Source organism: Populus trichocarpa, chromosome 18, assembly GCF_000002775.5.
Source record: "Populus trichocarpa isolate Nisqually-1 chromosome 18, P.trichocarpa_v4.1, whole genome shotgun sequence".
NCBI classification, from domain to species: domain Eukaryota; kingdom Viridiplantae; phylum Streptophyta; class Magnoliopsida; order Malpighiales; family Salicaceae; genus Populus; species Populus trichocarpa.
Genome location: NC_037302.2, coordinates 3,714,652 through 3,734,794, shown reverse-complemented (window position 1 = coordinate 3,734,794; position 20,143 = coordinate 3,714,652). Strand labels below are relative to the sequence as shown.

Below are 20,143 nucleotides of genomic sequence, written 5' to 3'. Positions count from 1 at the left end.
TGAAGAGGGAGCACTTTTATTTCATGAATTTGTAGTTATATGTGTGTCCAACATTCTCTCAACAATGCTTCTTTTTATAGGCATATGTATATAAATAATTGTAAGCTCAAATATCATAAGAAAATGTCGATTCAAATGAACTTGGAGAGATTCAAATGAACTTAATGATGATGAATGATCATAATAAAAAAGGATATAGAAAAGCATCTAGACATCCACATACAATATATGATTTTATAACAAAATTCATGTTTTTATTGCTGTATTTTTTGTTTTTAGTTATGACCCATCACTAAAAACAAAAACATAAGCTTAAACAAACACACTTTTAATAATACTCTTAATAAAAAAAAAAAGGTAAATCAACTCTTCACTATTTTAAGAATTTAGTTTTTAAATAATTTAGCTATTTATATTTTTGTACCAGACTACATAAATTCCACCGAAATAATGCTATTAAGTTCAAATTTTTATAAAAACTTAAGGTTTCTTGTTTTTTAGAAAAGTTTTTTTTTGAAGAAAAATGTTTTTTTATGAAAATCATTTTCCAGAAAAATAAGTTATTTTTCATTATTAGGATGTATTAAAAAATATTTCATAGGTTTTAAATAATTAAAAAAATACGATGCTTATAAGTATGTAAAGTGAATATTATGATTTAGCAATGTTAAGGAAAATATATTGAAAGTTAAAATATTTACTTATAAATTAACACTATTTAGTGGTTGAATAGAGAATTTTATTTATTTATTATTTATTTATTTTATAATGTTTATTTCCTACTGAAAAATAGAAAAAAAATTGTTTTTAGAAAAATATCATATTCAATAATCCAAATCTTAAGATAAACCGTATTTATAATAAAGAAAAGGAATTTAGTTATTACCATCATCATCCATATAGACAGGAGGTAGCAATAGAGCCCAAGTAGCACCCGCAAATCCCTTTCTCTCTCAGGCAATTATCATTTTACACTATAAAATGGAGGGCAATACAGCACTCTCTGGTAAAGTGGTCTCCGTGGCTACTGGTGAAGCTCACTCCCTTATTCTCACAGGTAATATATGTATGTATACATTGCAGATTCATTTCTTCATTTGTTACATTGATTTTGGGATAGTGAAAAATGTGATTTTTAATTGTGGGTTGGTCTAATTGTAGGAGATGGGCGTGTGTATTCATGGGGTAAAGGAATGTTTGGGCGACTTGGGACTGGTTCAGAAGTGGATGAGCTTTTTCCTGTACAAGTGAAGTTCGAAACTTGTGTAGAAAAAAGACTCAACTTTGTGGGGGTTGCTGCTGGTGCTTATCATAGTCTTGCTCTTGCAGGTTGGCTTTATTAACTTTTTATTGATTTGATTCTTGATTTGTACTGGCTTGTTTTGTTTTGAGACATAAGAATATAGTGTGATGTTTTATTGGGTTTGGCTGTATATTTGAATGAGAATTGAAATGTGTAAATTTTATAAATTGATTGCTTATGAAGAATCTGCTTTGTTATAGTAGACATTTGATTATGTAGAAATGGTTGAAAACTTTGTCCGAATTTTAAACAGCATAAATGGTAGTTTAAGAACTTTTTGCCATTTGATTTTTTTCGTAGGGTTCTTTTGACATTAATATATCACATATCAAAATTATGTCCATGAGACTAGGGCAGGGCATATACCATAGTTTCGCTTTTGATTGTTAGTTTCTCACATTTTCCATAGGCTTTGTGCATTTTTCAGTTCTTGTGGAACCAAGTGAAGCTCCTAATACTTTGGGGATGCTTGAGGTTCTGTGAAAGATTTTTCCTTTTCTTCCGTGTCTTATTGCAAATTGCTGGATGATTTGAAGTTCAGTAGCTTTCTTGGGTGTATATGATAGTTCTTTCCGTACTATAATGTGAATAATAAACTTAAAGATCTGTTGCAAGAAAACGATTTACCATTTAGTTTGGATTCGGGTTGGATTGAGGTAGGGATTTGCAATAGTAAAGGAGGCAGGTGTTTAATTCTATGGTTTCTAGTTTGAGCAGACTAACCCATTTGTAGCTTTTGTGCCTATCAACCTGTGCCCAAGGAAATGAGGCAGGTTGATCGAAGCTTGCCAATTTTAAATCGTGTCCCTAAGGATCACTTCACTTCCTCCGTATTCCAAGGTATATGGATTATGGAGTGATATTCCTCTGCTGCTTACATGTGAAGAGATTACCAAAAAGCACATACCTGTAGTTAAATGACAAAGTCAATATAAGCTAGTTAACTACAGTGCTTACTTGTACTTATAAGCAATTTCTCTATCAAGGTTACTTTTAAGCACTACACTCTAGGTTTGGATTTCTTTTGCTTATCCAAAGTCACATCTTATATATATATATTGTTTATTAGTGTTATTTAGCTATAGTATTATATAACTGCTGGATGAAGTTTTTGGGGTTATTATAGGCTAAGGCTGCATTTTGACTGAAACAATTGTAAGTGTTAGACGTAAAGAGAAGTTTTGGCTACTCTAATGCTTTGTTGTCCATGTAATGGCAGATGATGGATCGGTCTGGTGTTGGGGCTACAACATCTGTATCCTTTACAGCTAGTGTCCTTCAGTGTTAAATGCACTCCTGTTAACTTTGTGCTTGCTAATGCACTTTTTTTTGTGCAACCTTGACTGTCGTATGGATGGCCAACTTGGTGTTAGTGGAGAGAATTATTCAATGCCACACTTGATGGACCAGTTCCTTGAGTTGGGCTCCCTAGGTTCATTGATAGATCATTCAGAAACAAAGAGTGAAGGACCACTAAAGGTATGGAATTATTTGTATCAATATTTTGCATTTAAAAGTCTGGTTTGTAATTCTATTAATGTTGTCTCTACTGTAGATATGCTCTATCAAAGCTGGAGGAATGATGTCTCTAGCAATTGATGATCATGGTGCCCTTTGGATGTGGGGCAATTGCCCGCAACAAAGAAACAAAACTGGAAGTAGCATCTCTTTTGAGAGTAGTTTCATTCCGATTCCTGTTCGTGATTTCCATGGCCACTCTGTTGTGAAGGTGGCATGTGGAAGTGAACATGTTGTCGCCCTGGTTAGTGCTGGAGAAACATATAAAGGTGAGGATCTAGTATGCTACTCGTGGGGTAATAATAACCATGGCCAGTTGGGTCTGGGAGATAGAGAGAGCAGAGTCCATCCTGAGATTGTTGAAATGTTTAACAAGGACTCTTCTTGGGATGTTTATGAGGTAGCATGTGGAGCATATCACACAGCTTTACTCACTCGCAAAAGGAGAACAGTTGACCCATTAGAAAGTGTGTGTTGGACATTTGGCCTTGGGGATAACGGGCAGCTTGGGCATGGAACTACCCAAAGTGTGCTAAAACCTGAGCCTGTAAAAGAATTGCCAGGACAAGCCTATCTGATCTCTGTTGACTGTGGTTTATTTCACACTAGTGTTGTTTCGTCTGTGGGAGATGTTTGGTCATGGGGAATGGAAAAGGGTCTTGGCCTGTGCCCAGATGCTAGTTTTACTGGAACAGACGCAGGGGATGCTGCTTCTCCCCTACTAATGTCAGGCTATGGAGTAGATGGGCCCATATTTCACAATCCAATTCAAGTTGCCTGTGGGGCTGCCCACACTGTTCTTGTTGCTAATGATGGATATAAGCTTTGGTCATGGGGCAGGGGTACGAGTGGTGTCCTTGGAAATGGTAAGACGATCAATTGTTTTGCTCCCAGTTTTGTATTATGGCCTCCACTAACAGAGGATTTCAAGCAACCAGAACCGAAAACTGTTGGTGAGGAGAGCAATGGTTCCAAAGCAGTTGCAGAAACAGACAAAAGGTTGTCTTTGGCAATGGAAGAGATAGAGCTCCTTCAGTCAAAACTTTCTATAATGGAACAATATGGTGGCATGCTTCATGGATTGGTTTTTGGCAGACCTTTTACTTACCAAGATATCCCAATCTCATTGCAGAATTCAGGTAATTTTGACATCGCAAAAGAATGGGAGAGCATGTTAGAATCGGCAGATCACAGTAAGCTTCGTAGATTGGAATTGTTCTACCGAGACATGCGTGCAACTATCAAAGACAAGATAATGAAGAGAAGGATTCAGGAGATTATAAAGGAGTGTCTGCCTTCTTCAACTACAGCAAAGTAAGGCTATAAAAAATGCGATGCATTTCTTTCACAATTGAAGATCAAACATGCATGGTAGTTGGTCAGCTACGCTATCTTGATTGAGTCCAGAGATTTTCCTTGCTCTATCCTTCAAAATTGGAACAGATTCTGTAGTTGATATAATTTCCTTCAGATATAGGGAGGCAAGGTTGATTGTAGGAAAAGGTCTACACTTTCAGTGTGATATAAATTTAAGATGTAACCTGTGGTTAAATATATAAATAAATAAAAAATCAACCTTCACTTTTCAGAAACGTTTCCAAATACCTGCGATTCAATTTCAGATTCAAATTTTTTCTTCCAAATCCACATCCATTTCCTATTGACAACAAGTGTTTTATTTGTTTGGTCAAACATCAAAATTACACCCGAACTAGTTTTTGATTAATTTTACTCCCAAATCATTATTTCTCAATTATGACTTCTGTTAGAATCATTTAAAATCGTTAAATTATTCTAAAATGACATGGTTTATTATAAAACGAGATGACATGCCCGCGCGCTACCGCGGGTTTATAAAACAAATGTGCTTGATAGTGTTATAATTGTGAACCAACGCTAGATAAGTAATAGAAATTAAAGGTATGATGGAGCAAATATTTCATGACGGAAAAAAAGTTTTGTTGGTGATCAAAAACTTAGAGACTGAACAAAATGATTTGTAGCAATCTACAGTGTTTTGTGAGGAAAAATACAGTGCTTTCGCCACATGATTTAGCTTTTCAGTTAATAAAAAGCAAAAAAAATTACAAAGCTAAATTCTCTACCAACTTAATATTAAAAAAAAAACCAACAAAGATAATTTTGGAAGGAAAAAAACCCATGAGAAAAAATGTTACAACAATTGATAATGTTTTGTGAGGAAAACTATAGCACTTTTCCCAATAAAATAAAATAAAAAATCATTTAGAGAAATATTGTAGCAATCCACAGTATTTTGTGAGAAAAACTACAACGCTTTCCTCATATGATTTAGCTTTATTGTAATTATAATTCTTAACCAACTCAATATTAAAAAAAAATCGACAAAGATAATTTTGGAAAAAATCATAAAAAAATCACATGGAAAAACACTGCAACAATTCACAGTGTTTTAAAGAAAAAAAAATTACAAAGCTAAATTCTTAATCAGCTCAATATTAAAAAAAAAAACAACAGAGACAATTTCAGAAAAAAAAATAACAAAACAAACACCAAAAAAAGGAAAAAAAATCATGTTGGAAACACTGTAGCAATTCACAGTGTTTTGTGATGAAAGCTACAGTGCTTCCTCACATGATTTAACCTTATTTGTAATGACTTGTAATTTTAATTAACAAACAACTCAATATTAAAAAAATAAAATTGAAAAAGATAATTTGAAAAAAATTATAACAAAAAAAAACTATGCGGAGAGACACTATATCAATCCACAATGTTCTATGAGCAAAGCTACAATGCTTTCCCCACATGATTAAGATTTATTACAAAGTTAAATTTTAACCAACTCAATATTAAAAAATAAAAATCGACGAAGATAATTTTGAAAAAAAATATTACAAAAAAAGAAAACACAAAAGAAACTGGAAAAAAACCATGTAAGGAAAAACGGTATTAATCCATAGTGTTTTGTGAGGAAAAACTTGTATTTACTTATAATTGCAATTCTTAACCAGCTTAATATTAAAAAAATAAAATTGACAAAGATAATTTTAGGGAAAAACATAACAAAAACAGAAAAAAAAACATGTGGGAAAAAATATTGTAGCAATCAACAGTAATTTTCGAGGAAAGTTACAGTGCTTTCCTCACATATTGTAACTGTAATTTTTAACCAGCTCAATATTAAAAAATAAAATAAAAAAAGATAATTTCAGAGAAAATTATAAAAAAAAACCATGCGAAGAAACACTGTAGCAATCAACAATGTTTAAAAGAAAAAAATTACAAAAACTAAATTCTTAATCAGCTTCATATTAAAAAAAAATAGACAAATATAATTTTGAAAAATAAAGAAATAAAATAGAAAAATTATGTGGAAAAACATTGCAGCAATCCACAGTATTTTAAAGAAAAAAATTATAAAGCAAAAATTTTAACCAAGGTCAATATTTAAAAAGTAAAATAAAAATAATAATTTTGGAAAAAACAAAAGAAAAAATAAATGAAAAAAAAAAGAAAAAATAGGAAAGTTGAAAAAAAAAGTATTTGAAAAAAAAGGAAAAAAACAAATTGAAAAAGAAAAAAGGGAAAAGTTAAAAAAAAGAAAGAGGAAAGCATTGTGGATTACTGTTGTAATCCACAGTGTTTTGTGTGTGGGGGAACAGTGATTCCCCCACACCATTTAGAATATGTTGTAATAAAAGTACAATTTGAAAGAAATATGAATGAAGAATTTTAAAATAGATGAAAGTCTTTAATTTAGAATTTAGAATTGAAATGAAAAATTATTTAGTGGTCAAATTGATATTGTTCATGAAAGTTTTTTTTTTTTTTTTTGAGGTTTGTCTTATTTATTTCTATCATTCTAACAACCGTTTAGGATGATTGTGAATTTTAGGTTATTTTATTTTATTAATTTTCTCATAAGTTAAAATAGGGTTTAATTAAGTTGGTTCGTAGATTTGTTTAATATCATTTTTATATATTGAATTAATTTGTTTTTTTAATTTTCATTCGAAAAAAGTCTTAAATATGTTTGGTAAAAAATAAGGTGATTTGTTTTGTCAAATTCTAATTTATACTACTTTCTTTCTATAAAAACTCATTTGAGCTATTGTTTTTATTGAATATACTTACTTTTAATAAAAAAAAATAATTTTTAAGTTATGTTTCAAAGTCAAGTTATTTTTCATAAATGAAACCAAACAATAACTTAATATATTGACTCTTGTTTTTATATATATATAAAACGAGTCAACAACATAGTTATCAGACCTATTTTATGGAATGATCTGGAAAAGGCTTTGGTTGTTGGGTAAACTCATGTCAATCATTTTTATTCAAATGATATTGCTTTGTTCTTTAAAAAAATAATTGGTGTTGATTTAGCCGTGTTTGGTTGGGTCAACGAGATTTCATCGGGTCATTATCTTTTTTAGTTCCACTCATAACCAAGCCCTAATTAGGCTTTGAGTTGCGAGTTTCTTGAATCAATTCATCAAGACGAACCATGTTGGGTTTAAGTATTATGGACAACAATAAGGGGGTAAGTTATAGATTTTCAAATATCAAAGATTTAAGTTAGAACACTATTTAAAACAAAAGGATAAAAACAAATAATTTTTCAAATGAAAAATTACATTTAACATCCTATAATTTGATCCAAAATGTGATTACCCATTATAGTTTTAGAAATTACCATTACATCTTGGTCAACTAAAATTTTCAAATCTCACAAATTGTCAATAAATATTCTCATCTATATTAAATAAGAAATGACCGAAAATGACAAATCAAATCTATCTTTTTCTCTATTTCTAGCTTCGATCGACACTCCCTTCTCTCTCACTAACCCTAATTAAACCGAAAAAACCGAACCGTGAAAAAAAACTAATTAAACCGATTAAAATTTTGAAAAAACTGATCAGTTCGGTTCGGTTTTGGTTTTATAAGCCTGAAACCGAAAAAACCAAATCGAACCTAAACCGAAAAAAACCGGAAAAAAAACCGAGTCAAACCAGAAAAACCGAGCTAAACCGAAAAAACAGAGCCAAACCGGAAAAAACCAAGCCAAAACCGAGCCAAACCGATTTGAACTGGTTTTTATTCTAAAAAACTGAACCGAACCTGGTCAGTTTGAACCACTTTCGGTTCAGTTGCGGTTTTTTTTTAAAAACAAATTCGGTTTGGTTAATTTTTTTGATAAAAACCGAACCGAACCGAAAATGATCACCCTTAATGTTTAGGGATTTCAACTCATGTATATGGGATTAATATGGTTAATTTTGATGGGTAGATAGATGCTTGTTTTAGTTTGTATTTAAAATGTGCTTTTGTCATGCTTGTTTGGGTATGTCAGGACTTTTAAGAACTTATTTCTCACCATTGCATAATACAAAATGCAAGATGTGATTGCCCATCTTGACAATTCTTTGTATGTCATAAGAAATTGTTGCTTTGACTATATGTCTTAAATAAACATATTGTTCATATGTGAACAATTTTATGACATATATTTGTTAGGGTTTCAAATAAAATATGACAGATAAATATATTTGTTGATGATGCCTCAGTGTATGATATATTGAGTATGTATAAATAAGAAAGGGATGAAGAAATTCACACATACACACACATATATATAGATGATGATAATGATGCTTCTTATTTAACCCTAAAGAATTCCAAGGTGTTATTCAAGTAAGCATAATGATAGCAAGCTACCTGGAACTAAGTATTTTATTGGATATGATGATGAAGTTTAAAACAACAATAAAGTGAAATTAGTTATTGAGAAAAAAGATTTAGATTCAAGTAAAGATGATAATGATGTGTGCGCTGATGCGGGTGTTGTTAGTGGTGATGTAGGTGGTGGTGCTGATGCTAGTGGTGTTTTAGGTGGTGTATGAGTGGTGGTGGTTATGCTAGTGATATTGTGAGGGTGATATAAGTAGTGGTGGTGGTGATGCTAGTTGTGTTGTAGGAGGTCGTGTTAATGCACATGATATGGGTGATAGTGGTGATATTAGTGGTAATATTAGAGGTGTTGTTAATGATGTTGTTGGTTGTGATGTTGTGAGAGTTGTTGTTAGTGGTGTTGTTGGTTCTAGTATTATTGGTAATGTGGTCATTGATGTTGATCTTAGTTAGGATATGGGTTCTATTGGTTATGATATAGGTAGTAATAGTGTTGGAGTTGGGACTTCTAGTGGATATAATGAGGATGTTAATAATTATATATGATGATGTTGAAAAGGATGATAAGGAGTCAGAAGATGATTATATCCCTTGTAATAAGAAAGGATATGAGTTTTTTTTAGTAAAGCTAAAAATGGTGGATTAAAACCTTACAAGGTGATGCTTGTCTTAGTAAAGTAATGGATGACTTTTTAGACTTTGATAATGACAAGAAACTTAGTAATGATGAAGATATTGAATGTTGTTATTGATCTAAGAGTAGTAATGAGTTTGGTGAGCAGAAAAGTGACAATTCAAGTAAGAGGAATAAGAAAAAGAAGAACATGAATATGATAGAAGATTTTAGTGAGAAGAGATTTAAGGTTATAATGAATTGATCTATAATTTTTGAATAATGTTAACTTTTAAGTAATGTAAATCACTTCAAAGATGTATTGCAAAAATATGAAGTGAAACATGAGTACCAATTGAAAAAGTATATTAATCAGAAAGAAAAAGTTATAGCAAGATATTTAGGGGATGGTTGTACTTGGAGAATATATATGTTTTTTCTTATTCCTAGTACCAATACATTCATGGTTAAGTCATTAAGAGAGAAGCATAGTTGCATTCGACCTACATGTATAGAGGCTGCTAATTCAAAATTAATGGAAAAAAAGTTGTTGTCAATAATCAATATAGACCAAAACATTTTAAATGAAGCACTCAAGATATAAAAGGCAAGTATGAAGAGCTAAGAGAAAGGCAAAAGAGTTGGTTAAAATAAATCATATTGATTCTTTTAATAAACTACGAGCATATATCCAGTTGTGGAAGGAATATAATCCATGCTCCAATATTTTCTCATGTTTGACCCTAATTACAATTTGAATGAGAATTCACCATGGAGGTTTGAGATGGAATATCTATTTGAAAGTCATGAATGATGGCTTTGTGAATGGATGTAGGTAATTTATTGGGATAAATCAATGTCATTTGAATGGTCCATACAGATGAGTCTTATTATCGGCTATGGGTTTGAATGACGATAATGGATTGTTTTTAGTGACATATGTAGTTGTTGAGTGTGATAACAATGATACATGGTGATGGTTCTTATATGTACTATATGGATCCATCCAGCATGGTATGCATCATAAGCCATATTTCATTATATTTGAAAAGCAAAAAGTAACTTTTATTCCTAATAAACAAAATATCCATTGCATAATATGTTGTTTATTTAATTATTATAACTTTTTGTTTATTCAAAGTCTTTCAGAAGCAATATTTGAGGTATTCTCGAATGCGACACATAGACATTGTGCAAGGCATATCTATACTAATATAAAAACGAAAGGATTTCATGGATTAGAAATCAACATTGGATTTGGGAGTGCTTCCCAATCATACACAATTCTTAATTTTATCAGCACATGAGAGATGTTGGGAAAGTTGATAATGAGGGTTTAAATTAGTTTGACAATACAATGAAGATTGGTAGTGTCACCAATAATTTGGCAGTCCCTTAATAACTAAGAAAGGAAATATGAAAATTTATTGAGAATGTTGTTGCTAGCAAAATAAGCTTAAAGTTGATGGCTAAATTTCAAGATAGATTTATTCATGCTGCTAGTTGGGAAACAAAGATAACTTTATACATAAGGAAGATGCTTGATAAGTGTTTTGAGAATGTAAGAAACATGAGAATGATCCGAGCTAATGCTAATGCAAATGAAAATCAAGTATATAAGGGCCAAATTAGATTGTGTATTGATTTGGAGAAAGGACACTACTCAAGTGGTGAGATGATCATAATTGAAATTCAAAGCAGACATGTGGTGCCTTGTGTGCATCACAAGAGAGTTGAATTGGATGATGTATGTTGTACATATTACACTATAAAATATTAATTATCTTTTAACTAAAATGTCCTTAACTATAGTTTGAAAGAAATAGCTAAATTTAAGAAATATTAATAAATTAGATAAAGAATGTTAATTAAAATAAAACTAAAATTGACCAAAATTAAATAGTGAATTTAATAATTTTCATCTTTTAAAAAATAATCATGTCAATTAATTTATATTATTCCTCCTATTTAATAAATCTTTAATTTATCTATTTTTTCCTCGTAGTAATTATGGGTTTTTGAGTAAAACATAGGGCTTATGTAATATTTTCTTAAACAAGATGTTTTTCTCATATCTTTAAATTTTTGAATGATCTACACAATTTCATAATATTTAAAGGGTCATTATAATTTACCCTATCTAATTTTTACTAAGTATAAGAATTAAGTTATATTTTACTAAAAACAATGCTTTAATTGAAATTGAAAAAAAAAAGGAGAGGTAGAAATAAGGATAGTGATTATACCATCTTTTACCGGAGAGTGAAGGGGTTTTACCTTCATAGAAATGGAGGTGGAAAAATGAAAAAAAAAAAGCTAACTTATTCAGCTATGACGGTGGAAATAGTATCCTCTAACTCTATCGATCTTCATATATGAATTTTTATATATTTAAATAATTTATTATATTTATAATTTTACAAATAAATATCTAAAATAATTTGTGTATTTTTTCTAAAAATATATTATTAAATGTGTTTGATAAATATTAAATATTTTATTTTTATGGTCTATATACTTTATTTAATGAAATTAACTAAGAAAAAGAAATATCAATTATTAGTAGTAAACCATTAATGGGTGGCTGAAATGGTAAAGTGGATGCAGCCAAGATATACACTTTCTATATGGTCTCCAGCTCGACTCCCTCTACCCAATAATATTGATAGCCATAGACCGCAGAGTGTAAGTCATGTTTCATAAGTGTTGTTCGGAGTGTAGGGATCTAATTCGGTGCGCAAAGCTAACCCGAGATACCCTACATAAACTATTAATAGTGGTCGGTCTCTATTTATAATGAACTAGCTCCGTACCCACATTGTACCGCGGGGTTGAACAACTTTTTGAACAAAAAATAATGTTAAGGTACTGAAAATGAGTAAAAAAAGACATGAAAAATCATTTATGACAAATATGTAAAAACGTTAATTAGAGTTAAGCCACCATGAGACATTCCGTCAAACCCACAGTCTAAATTATGTGACTAGAGTGAATCGATTAAAAATAAAAGGAATTATGAAGCTTTTTTTAAAAAAAAAATGTTAACTTTTTTAAACTCATGACTCGGTTATTAAATTTGAAATATCCAATCTAGAAAAATCATGAAGTTTAATTTCAAAAAAAATTAAATATTAAAGAATAAAATTGAAGAAAAAAATACAATCATACAGAAAAATATAATCATTAAAGAAAGATAAATCGTAAACTTGATTTGAAGGATCAGATTGGAAGCCATAAAAACTTTTATAAAAGGACAAAGAAAAAAAATAAGAAATTAAAAGTAAAATGACCGAATTGAAATACCTAATATATACAAATTAAGAACCAATGGTTAAATTAAAAACAAACAAAACTTCAACAAAAGAGAAAATGACTAAAAAACAATAATAAAAATTCAAAGGTTTGAATTTGAAATAACAAAACAAATAAAGACCATAGTGTATTTACGAGGGTAGAAGAGAGAAATGAAGGGGAAAAAAAAGGGGTCGCTGGCGATACCAGATTTGGAGCACATGCGCCGTCTATAATGAAAGAAGAGACGACAAAGAATAATCTGAGACGACGAACGACCATTTTTGACAACATACACACTGCTTTTAATAAGAAATTATTATTTTAATGGTAAATTACGTGACTATTCCAAACCAAACTTATAATTAATAAAAAAATTGAGGGTAAGACCAAAATACCCCTAACATCAATGAATTAAATGTCTTGAATTCAAGGGTACATGCATAAATTCATTTGTGTATAAAAAAGAAAAATACATACATACCCCTACCGACACCATTTAATTCTTTTGCTCAAGAGGTATTTTGATTATTTTACTATTTATGAAAGCATTGAGTAGACAAAAATATCTTCGAACAAACTAGTAATAACTTATATATCAATTTAAAATATCAAAATATCTCTAATCTAAAGGCATTTTTTTTTTTTTAATGAAAAGGACAAAATAATCACAAGTGATGAATAAAAGAAATACGAGGATAGCTAAAGTGAAACTCTCATGTCTTTTAATATATTTGTTATATGGAATATTGAAAATTAATTATGATATTTTAGTGGAGGCAAAGGCACAGGCAGGGATCATTTAGGACTGTAGTCGATAAAAATTTTAGATGGTGGATCCAATTTATAGGTTTTCGTAATAAATTGAGGTTTCCCTTTCCCATAGAAAAACCACGGGTAGATAAAAACGCTGCGTTTGTTACACATGAAGCAAACCGATAAAATAACAGTCTCTCAGTCCTGCTTTCCTTCCAAAACCCCTCCAGAACCCTAGATCGTTACTCCTCCTTAATTTCCGTTACTCCTCCATCGAAATGCCTGACGTCGCAGCGGATTCTGCGGCTTCTGCCAGCGCTGGCGAGTTAGTCCCATTCGTGCCAGACACTGAAATCGCCGTGGTGTACCCGCTTCACCACGGCCTAAAACCTCCAATCTCTCGCGTCTCAATCTCCTGGGCCCGAGGAAACAATCTCCGCGTGTCATTACTCCGTAACCCGCCTTCCAATTCTGATTCCGACGGAGAAATTGGGGGAAAAGTTGTGGAGGTAAATCTCGACAGCGGAGCCGCCGACGTCAGAGAACCAGCGCAGTGGAGGCGCATTGCCTACGGCTCTGTTACGCCCTTTGCGCTCCTTCAAAGTCGCAAGAATTCAGCTTCAATTTTATCTAAATTACAATCAAGTCCCTCTCCATTTCACCTTGACTGGCAAGTTTTGAATTGTTGTTTTTAAAGTATTTATGTTTATTTATTGAATTGTTTTTAGTAAAAAATGAGATAAATTATTTTCTTTAGGTGGGAGTATGTAATGGAGTATAGCAAGGACATAAAAGAACTACTTGGGAATCCGAAGTCAAATTATAATCCTTTAATTGAAGATCCTAAAGAAGTTTTAAAGGTGAAATTTCCATGGCTCAATTGTAATTTATTTATTTAGAGTTTAGAGTTAGTGGTTGATTGTTTAATTAAGTGAATCATTTTGTGTAGAAAGGTGAGGAACCAACGAGCTTAAAGGCAGCATGGGAGCTGATGGAAATGTTTTATGCAGACAAATTATGTCAGAGTTGGTTGCCAGAACGCCTTGTCGATTGGTTGGCTGTAATGATCATTTATGCTTTCTATCTTTTGTGATTTTTTGGGGGTTGTGTTTGATCGAACCCTTTTGTTAATTCTGCTGCTCTTATTCTTGCTGGTCTTGCCAGGATTATGATTGCCTGTTATCAGGTGACCAGCCAGCTGTTCATTCAAAACTTGTGGAGTTTCAAGGGACACTAGTTACCTTACAGGTTTGATTATGTTCTGGATTTGTTTTTTCAAGTTCTATTAAACAGTTTGATTTTTTTCTTTGCTTAGCTAAGTTTCTAATAAATTTGTGAGCATAAATGTTAAACTTATGCTCTCATATGATCTCTGATTGATTTTGCAATATCATGATTGGAAAAGGTGGCAAGCAATATTGCTAAATGTAATCCTGTTAGTGCATAAAGTTTTCTCTGTATTGGGTTGTCCATGAATGGAGCTTGAATCTATTTCTGTCTACTATCTATGGGAATGCTGGATGTTTGGCAAGCCTCTCCAGCTTAAAATGTTGAAATGAGATGAAATTTGGTTGCATATGTTCAATTGAATCAATTCTTAGATTGGACTTTTGTGCAACTTATTTGACATTTATTATATCCAGGGTCAAAACCTATGTGAACTCACTTTTTTCTCTTGTGAATATCGGATCTTATATGATTGCTTTATGCAGGTCATTGAAGATGATCCTAAATATTGGGAGGTGATATCATCGGCACTAGCAGTTGGTTGGCTAGAGATTGTGGTAAAGTGATCTTGGGTCCAGTCTTTCCTGTAGTATGTTGAGTGGTATAGTTCCTCTCATAGGCGATGAAATGATGACAAATGTTTTAATGCAGGACTTAATGTTTTTTTCTTGCAGGTGAAACTTTTGCGCTTGCATGGATCTTATCATCTGGATCAGATTAGCCGTTAGAGAGGTTGGTAAGAATTTAATGATGATTGATTGAATATGTACACACCATTTGAAAATTATTCTTAAATTTCATTTTCTGCAAACTTTTTATGCCTTTTAGATTGTCACCTTGAGAAGATGCTATTTTTAGTGACTGTTTTTTGCTTGCCTGGCCAAGTATTGGTTGGTCTGTAAATGTCAATTGACATTAAAATCTTAACTGTTCATTTAATATAAACCTCTTTGCTTGAGAGCGTCTTTATTTGGCATATGTGGAGTTTATGTCTGTCCATAAACATGTAATAACCATACATTTGATGATTGAGCTGATATATTACAATTTGAGGATCGGGAGTGTTTGGCAATGAGGTTGAACCTGCTTTTCATCAAAATTTGAATTTTGTTTTTGCTTCAAATTAATTGTTTTAGTGTTTTTGGATTGTTTTGATGTGCTGATGTTAAAAATAAGTTTTAAAAAATAAAAAACAGTTTTTTAATGTATTTCCAAGTGAAAAACACTTTGAAAAACAACCTCTACCACACTCTCAAACACACAATGTTTTGTCCTTGAATTTTTTTAACCAACCAACATAAGTTGTTTGGGTTTCATTTTTAGGTTGAGTTTTGTGCTTCTTGAATCATTATGTGAATCTTTATCAAAATGAAGATTCCTTGGTATCCATGCATCTGTTTTCACAGTTGCATTTTAAGTCCTGTGTGTTTTTCTGTTATTGAGCAGACAGAGAATGGGCTAGTTGAGACTGTAGCTGTTCTAATTTCAATGATGCCACGCATGCGTCCAGAATTAAAAAATGGAAAATTAGGTGAATGCTTTAAAGCCAAACCTGATTTTATGAAGGTACTTGTGCATTTTAGTATTATATTTGAATCTTTCTATCTTCTTTTCCTATATATATATTATTTTCATAACCATGTTGCTTAATATCTTTTATTTTCTAGGCATGGGAGAAATGGCGAGAACAAATAACTAAGCTGGATTCCAGTGCATTCTGGGTTCTATGCGATCACCGTCAAACCAGGGAGGGCTTGAAAAATCTGATCCAGATCATGCTGGGAAACACCGAGATTCTCTGCACTGCAACATCCCATTGGATAGAGCTGTATATATCTCACTTCCTGTTCATAAGGCCATTCACTGTTGTAAGTGCATATTTACTATTCTTTAAGTTTATCGAATTATTTGTGTCTTAATCCTATGCTGCTGATGATTTTTTATCTTTTTGCAAGATTTGAGATTCCATTTAATTCTTTTCTTGGGTCAGGGGTTTGAAAGCATGTACAACCTAGCTCAGAAATGTGTTAAGATGAAACCAATGTCTAGTCCACATAAGCTGCTGCGGCTAATAATTGGAATTATTGGGGAAAATACTGAGGTGAGCTATGTGGATCTGAAACTGCTAGGTTGTATTGTCCATTGTTTTACTCCCTTTTGTTCTTTTTTCTTATAAACTCCTTGAGTTTTCAAACATTTGCAGGTTGTATTGGCAGAATGCTCAAGAGGGTTTGGTCCTTGGTGGGTTTTATTAATTTTCTCTCTATCCTCATTTTGGTTCAACATGTAGAAGCTTATTTTATTGTCTTTTAAGAAAACTTCTACCAAACAACCCTTTTAAACTATATTTTGATGACTTTTCAACAGGATGGTGACTCATGCCATAGAGTTATTGACTGCTAGGAGTGACCAAGCAGATTTTCTTTTACACAAGGAGCATGATGACATAGGGGGAATAAGTATGGAAGAGCTCCATCGTCTTGTTTATGCTCAAGTTCTAACTTCTCACTTCTTGACTTGGCAAGTAAGTGCAAACTGCTTGAATCATGGCATGCTAATTAAATCCATTGTAATAATGACAGATTATGCTAGAAGAGTTAGTTTTAATATAAGTAGTAGATCAGTACATAATATTTCATACTTGAGATCCTCAAATCCAAGCTAACTTGTGTAATGAATACGGAATGTACAGTATATTTGAATATATACAAAAGTGGGGTTTAAGGAGAAGGATTTGCAATTTAGTAATTTAGTACACAATTGGAACTGAGCTCAAGAATAAATCATTCACAAATTTGAATTCCTGTAGAAGAGGCAGAATTGTATCTAAACAATATAACTTTGACATCTAGCACGGGCTGTCATAAAGGAGCTCCAACACAATCTATTTTGATGCAAAAGTAGACCTGACCTGTTTGGATAAAAAAGAAACTCAAATGTCCTTTCACTTATCCTTATGCTAGGAGATGTTTAACTTCAATTTACTTTCTATTACCTCATTGCATTTAGTTTCAGTTAAAAACGAATAATAAATTCTGCCTGTTCTTGGAGAGAGCCAACCCATTTACTTTGGGATTCAACCTTAAAGTTCCTGGTTGTGTAATTTTCAAGGTATAAGGTTCTTGAATATGAAGTGTGGAGGTTGATATTCTCTATCTGTTCTATTGCTCATTTTTTTAGGCACTGTTTTATCTTATTTTTGTCCTTATTAACTGCCCCTTTTTGTGTAATTACCTTGGCAGTGATTTACCCGTTCCTATTTTGTCAAGTATTTCTTAATTCAATTCTCTTCTGCCTGCAGATTGCTCCAGTTTACTTGACATCGTGTATGAGGCAAGGAATGAGTTTGTTGGAGGTTTTATTATACAGGCAGCCTGCCCAACACAATCAATTGTTGCTTAAGGTAATTGGTTCATCTTGAAGTGCCATCCCTGTGTCAATTTTTTGGATGCATTTATAGTTGATGTTTAAATCTTTGATTGATAGACATTTATCTGTCTGCTTGCAGAATTTAGAAATTTGCCGTCTGTATGAACTCGACCATGTCAGCTCAAACATTATGAAGGTATATGAAATCTTAAAACACATCCTCGACTTTATTTATGTATGAATACACCAAAAGTCTTGTATCTTTGAGCTCAGTGAATTCTCTGCCTGTAGCTTTTGTTTATAGTAAAACGTAAACACGTTATATCATACACGCAGAAGTCTTTTAGTGCCAGATTCTCCTGAGTATTGCAAGACTTTAGGTACTTGGGCATTTATACTAACAAATTTAATAATTGTGTATAGATTGCTGGAGTGTACCACTGGAAGCATGGTAGGAAAGGTTTGGGAGTTTTCTGGCTTCAGCAAGCTCGGGATGAATTTCTCCTTAACAAGATTGCCCAGCGGTTGTTTGATTCTGTTGGAAAGTCAATCTCTGGTGAAAGCTTCAAGGTGGTTGTCATTGCAATCATTGATTTGATCAGCCAGCCAATGCTAAATTACTTGAGCTATAATAATTATAATAACCTTGGTAATTTTTTTTTCATATTGTTTGTCTATACAGCAATGGGAGGGTTTAATTGAATTGTTGGGTTCGAAATCAAAGCCTGCTGGGAGTCTTGAGTTTCTGCACAAGTACAAGTTTTCTCTAACTCAGCAGTGATCATAATCCTCCCTTTACTTCTTCATTTCCGTTTCTTTTTTTTCTTTTCATTTTCAATCTTGGTTCTAAAACTAGATGTGTCACAGGTATAGGGATTTCAAGAAATTGCTACAGCAGGTTTGTGATAGGAAAACTCCAGATGCTGCTCGGCATGCTGCTGACTTGCTCATGTTGGTATGTTTAATCAACAAACTTTCTATCCTATTGATGTGGCATCAGTCAATACAATCTACAAATTCTAAAGACCCTGGATCTTGTAATGTAGTGGACTTGTTGAAATATGAAGTGGTTGCACAAGCAGAAATAAGCTGTGATTTTGCAGTACACGCATTGCTATCTTGGATCTCCTGTTTGGATGGAGTTTTTTTTTAATAATATATATGTTGCAAGGTTTGGTTTTTTATTAGTTTCTGTTTTGTGAATGTGCAGCTTATGAAGAACCCTTCTACTCCTCAACGTTTCTGGTTGCCTCTTCTTTATGATTCTGTAAGCTTTTTCTCCTTTCCTCCCTTTTAACATTAAATAATATCTGAGATAGCAAAGAGTGCAGTGTATTGTAGAAGTTTATTCTGTGCATGCCTTGGAATTTCCATATTTTGCAACTGGTCTGGATTTTTTAAATGTAATTGCCAGATTACATTTTTTGCAGGTTTTCGGTATTGAGCAGGCTAACCATATTTATTTTATCTCAATTTTTTGTTGAGTTTGAGATTGTTTGATATATTTTAACAGTAGGTTTTTGTGTTACAGAATGTGCATATGATTAATTGAGAATTCATGCATGCCGGACTAATTGCTAGTTGATGATTCTTTATTGCAGTTGACACTGCTTAGCTGGCAAGGGCGACCTTTGCTAAATGTCTCTCAAACAAACCTTTTGTTGAATAAACTGCAAGAATTGTCCATGGCAAGCCTGCGTCCAGGCATTGTTGCCACTGACTTGCCAGCGGAGGCATTAGACTCTGTTAGGCTAGCCCTTGCTACAAATCTTGGGCGTGCCATCTTAGAAGAACAGTGATGCTTTGTTTTTGACATTCATGAAGATGTTAATGCACAGTACGTTTGACTACCTTATCTATTTTTCCTGGTGACCAAGCATTCAAGCCACATGATCACCATCATTTCAAAGGAATGTTGATGGTGGATTTGGAATTCGGTACATGCTTGTGTAACATGTTTGTTTAAGGTTTTGCATAGCTAATGTTTCACAAGAGAAACCACTACTCTTTCCAGAAGTTTTACTTTGAGAAGGCTGCAGGCATCGAACTCCACATCTTTTTGCAGAATTACATTACAAGTCTCTGGTTAACAGAAACGGAGATGCCCAGATGCTAACACATCTCTGCTATTCAAGTTTTCATCCGAGTTGTATCGATGATGGGTTGCCATGGAGAAGTTTCAACTATTGTTGTATAATGGTATGCTTAAAGAAATGCAAATGACCTAAGTTTGAACTTGATTGTTTCCTCAACTACTAGAGGATTCGTTTCCGATGTAATCGTGATCCTTCCGTCACACTCGAGTGATGCACTACTCTGTCTGAACAAGCATTTGCGTGCCCTCATGCTCAGCATTACCGCATTCCAAGTTTTTTTTTTTTTTTTTCTTA

General features: G+C 32.6%; 2 protein-coding genes across 4 annotated transcripts; both read left to right on the top strand.

Annotated features, from left to right (window-relative positions):
• The first annotated feature begins 890 nt into the window (after positions 1-890).
• LOC7476699 (ultraviolet-B receptor UVR8) lies at positions 891-4,413 on the top strand. Of its 3 annotated transcripts, none has more exons than XM_024590775.2 (5): positions 891-1,057; positions 1,162-1,329; positions 2,523-2,558; positions 2,658-2,782; positions 2,859-4,413. In XM_024590775.2, the coding sequence occupies exons 1-5, from the start codon at positions 982-984 to the stop codon at positions 4,137-4,139; spliced, it is 1,686 nt and encodes a 561-aa protein (XP_024446543.2). In that variant the 5' UTR covers positions 891-981; the 3' UTR covers positions 4,140-4,413. The 3 variants fall into 3 exon arrangements, with proteins under 3 accessions (XP_024446543.2, XP_052305152.1, XP_024446544.2); XM_052449192.1 differs by having other exon boundaries at positions 911-1,066; XM_024590776.2 differs by lacking the exon at positions 891-1,057 and having other exon boundaries at positions 1,219-1,329; positions 2,677-2,782.
• Positions 4,414-13,244: 8,831 nt separating this feature from the next.
• LOC7476700 (nuclear pore complex protein NUP85) lies at positions 13,245-19,991 on the top strand. Its single transcript, XM_052449072.1, has 19 exons — positions 13,245-13,827; positions 13,915-14,017; positions 14,107-14,217; positions 14,322-14,405; positions 14,870-14,941; positions 15,059-15,107; positions 15,213-15,274; positions 15,744-15,950; positions 16,052-16,252; positions 16,375-16,485; positions 16,588-16,625; positions 16,752-16,908; positions 17,686-17,787; positions 17,893-17,949; positions 18,177-18,323; positions 18,436-18,506; positions 18,621-18,708; positions 18,964-19,020; positions 19,355-19,991. Exons 1-19 carry the CDS (start codon positions 13,436-13,438, stop codon positions 19,550-19,552), a joined length of 2,307 nt encoding a protein of 768 aa, XP_052305032.1. The 5' UTR covers positions 13,245-13,435; the 3' UTR covers positions 19,553-19,991.
• Positions 19,992-20,143: the final 152 nt, after the last annotated feature.

What these genes read in the sequence shown, in the direction of transcription:
- LOC7476700 (XM_052449072.1), top strand. Translation starts at nt 13,436, where the DNA reads ATGCCTGACGTCGCAGCGGATTCTGCGGCTTCTGCCAGCGCTGGCGAG. An exon ending in GCTTGCCTGGCCAAGTATTG is followed by an intron (nt 15,275 to 15,743) that starts GTTGGTCTGTAA and finishes ATTATGTGAATC; the next exon opens with TTTATCAAAATGAAGATTCC. An exon ending in CTGCTGACTTGCTCATGTTG is followed by an intron (nt 18,709 to 18,963) that starts GTATGTTTAATC and finishes GTGAATGTGCAG; the next exon opens with CTTATGAAGAACCCTTCTAC.
- LOC7476699 (XM_024590775.2), top strand. Translation starts at nt 982, where the DNA reads ATGGAGGGCAATACAGCACTCTCTGGTAAAGTGGTCTCCGTGGCTACT. An exon ending in TCACTCCCTTATTCTCACAG is followed by an intron (nt 1,058 to 1,161) that starts GTAATATATGTA and finishes GTCTAATTGTAG; the next exon opens with GAGATGGGCGTGTGTATTCA. An exon ending in GTGTTGGGGCTACAACATCT is followed by an intron (nt 2,559 to 2,657) that starts GTATCCTTTACA and finishes ACTGTCGTATGG; the next exon opens with ATGGCCAACTTGGTGTTAGT.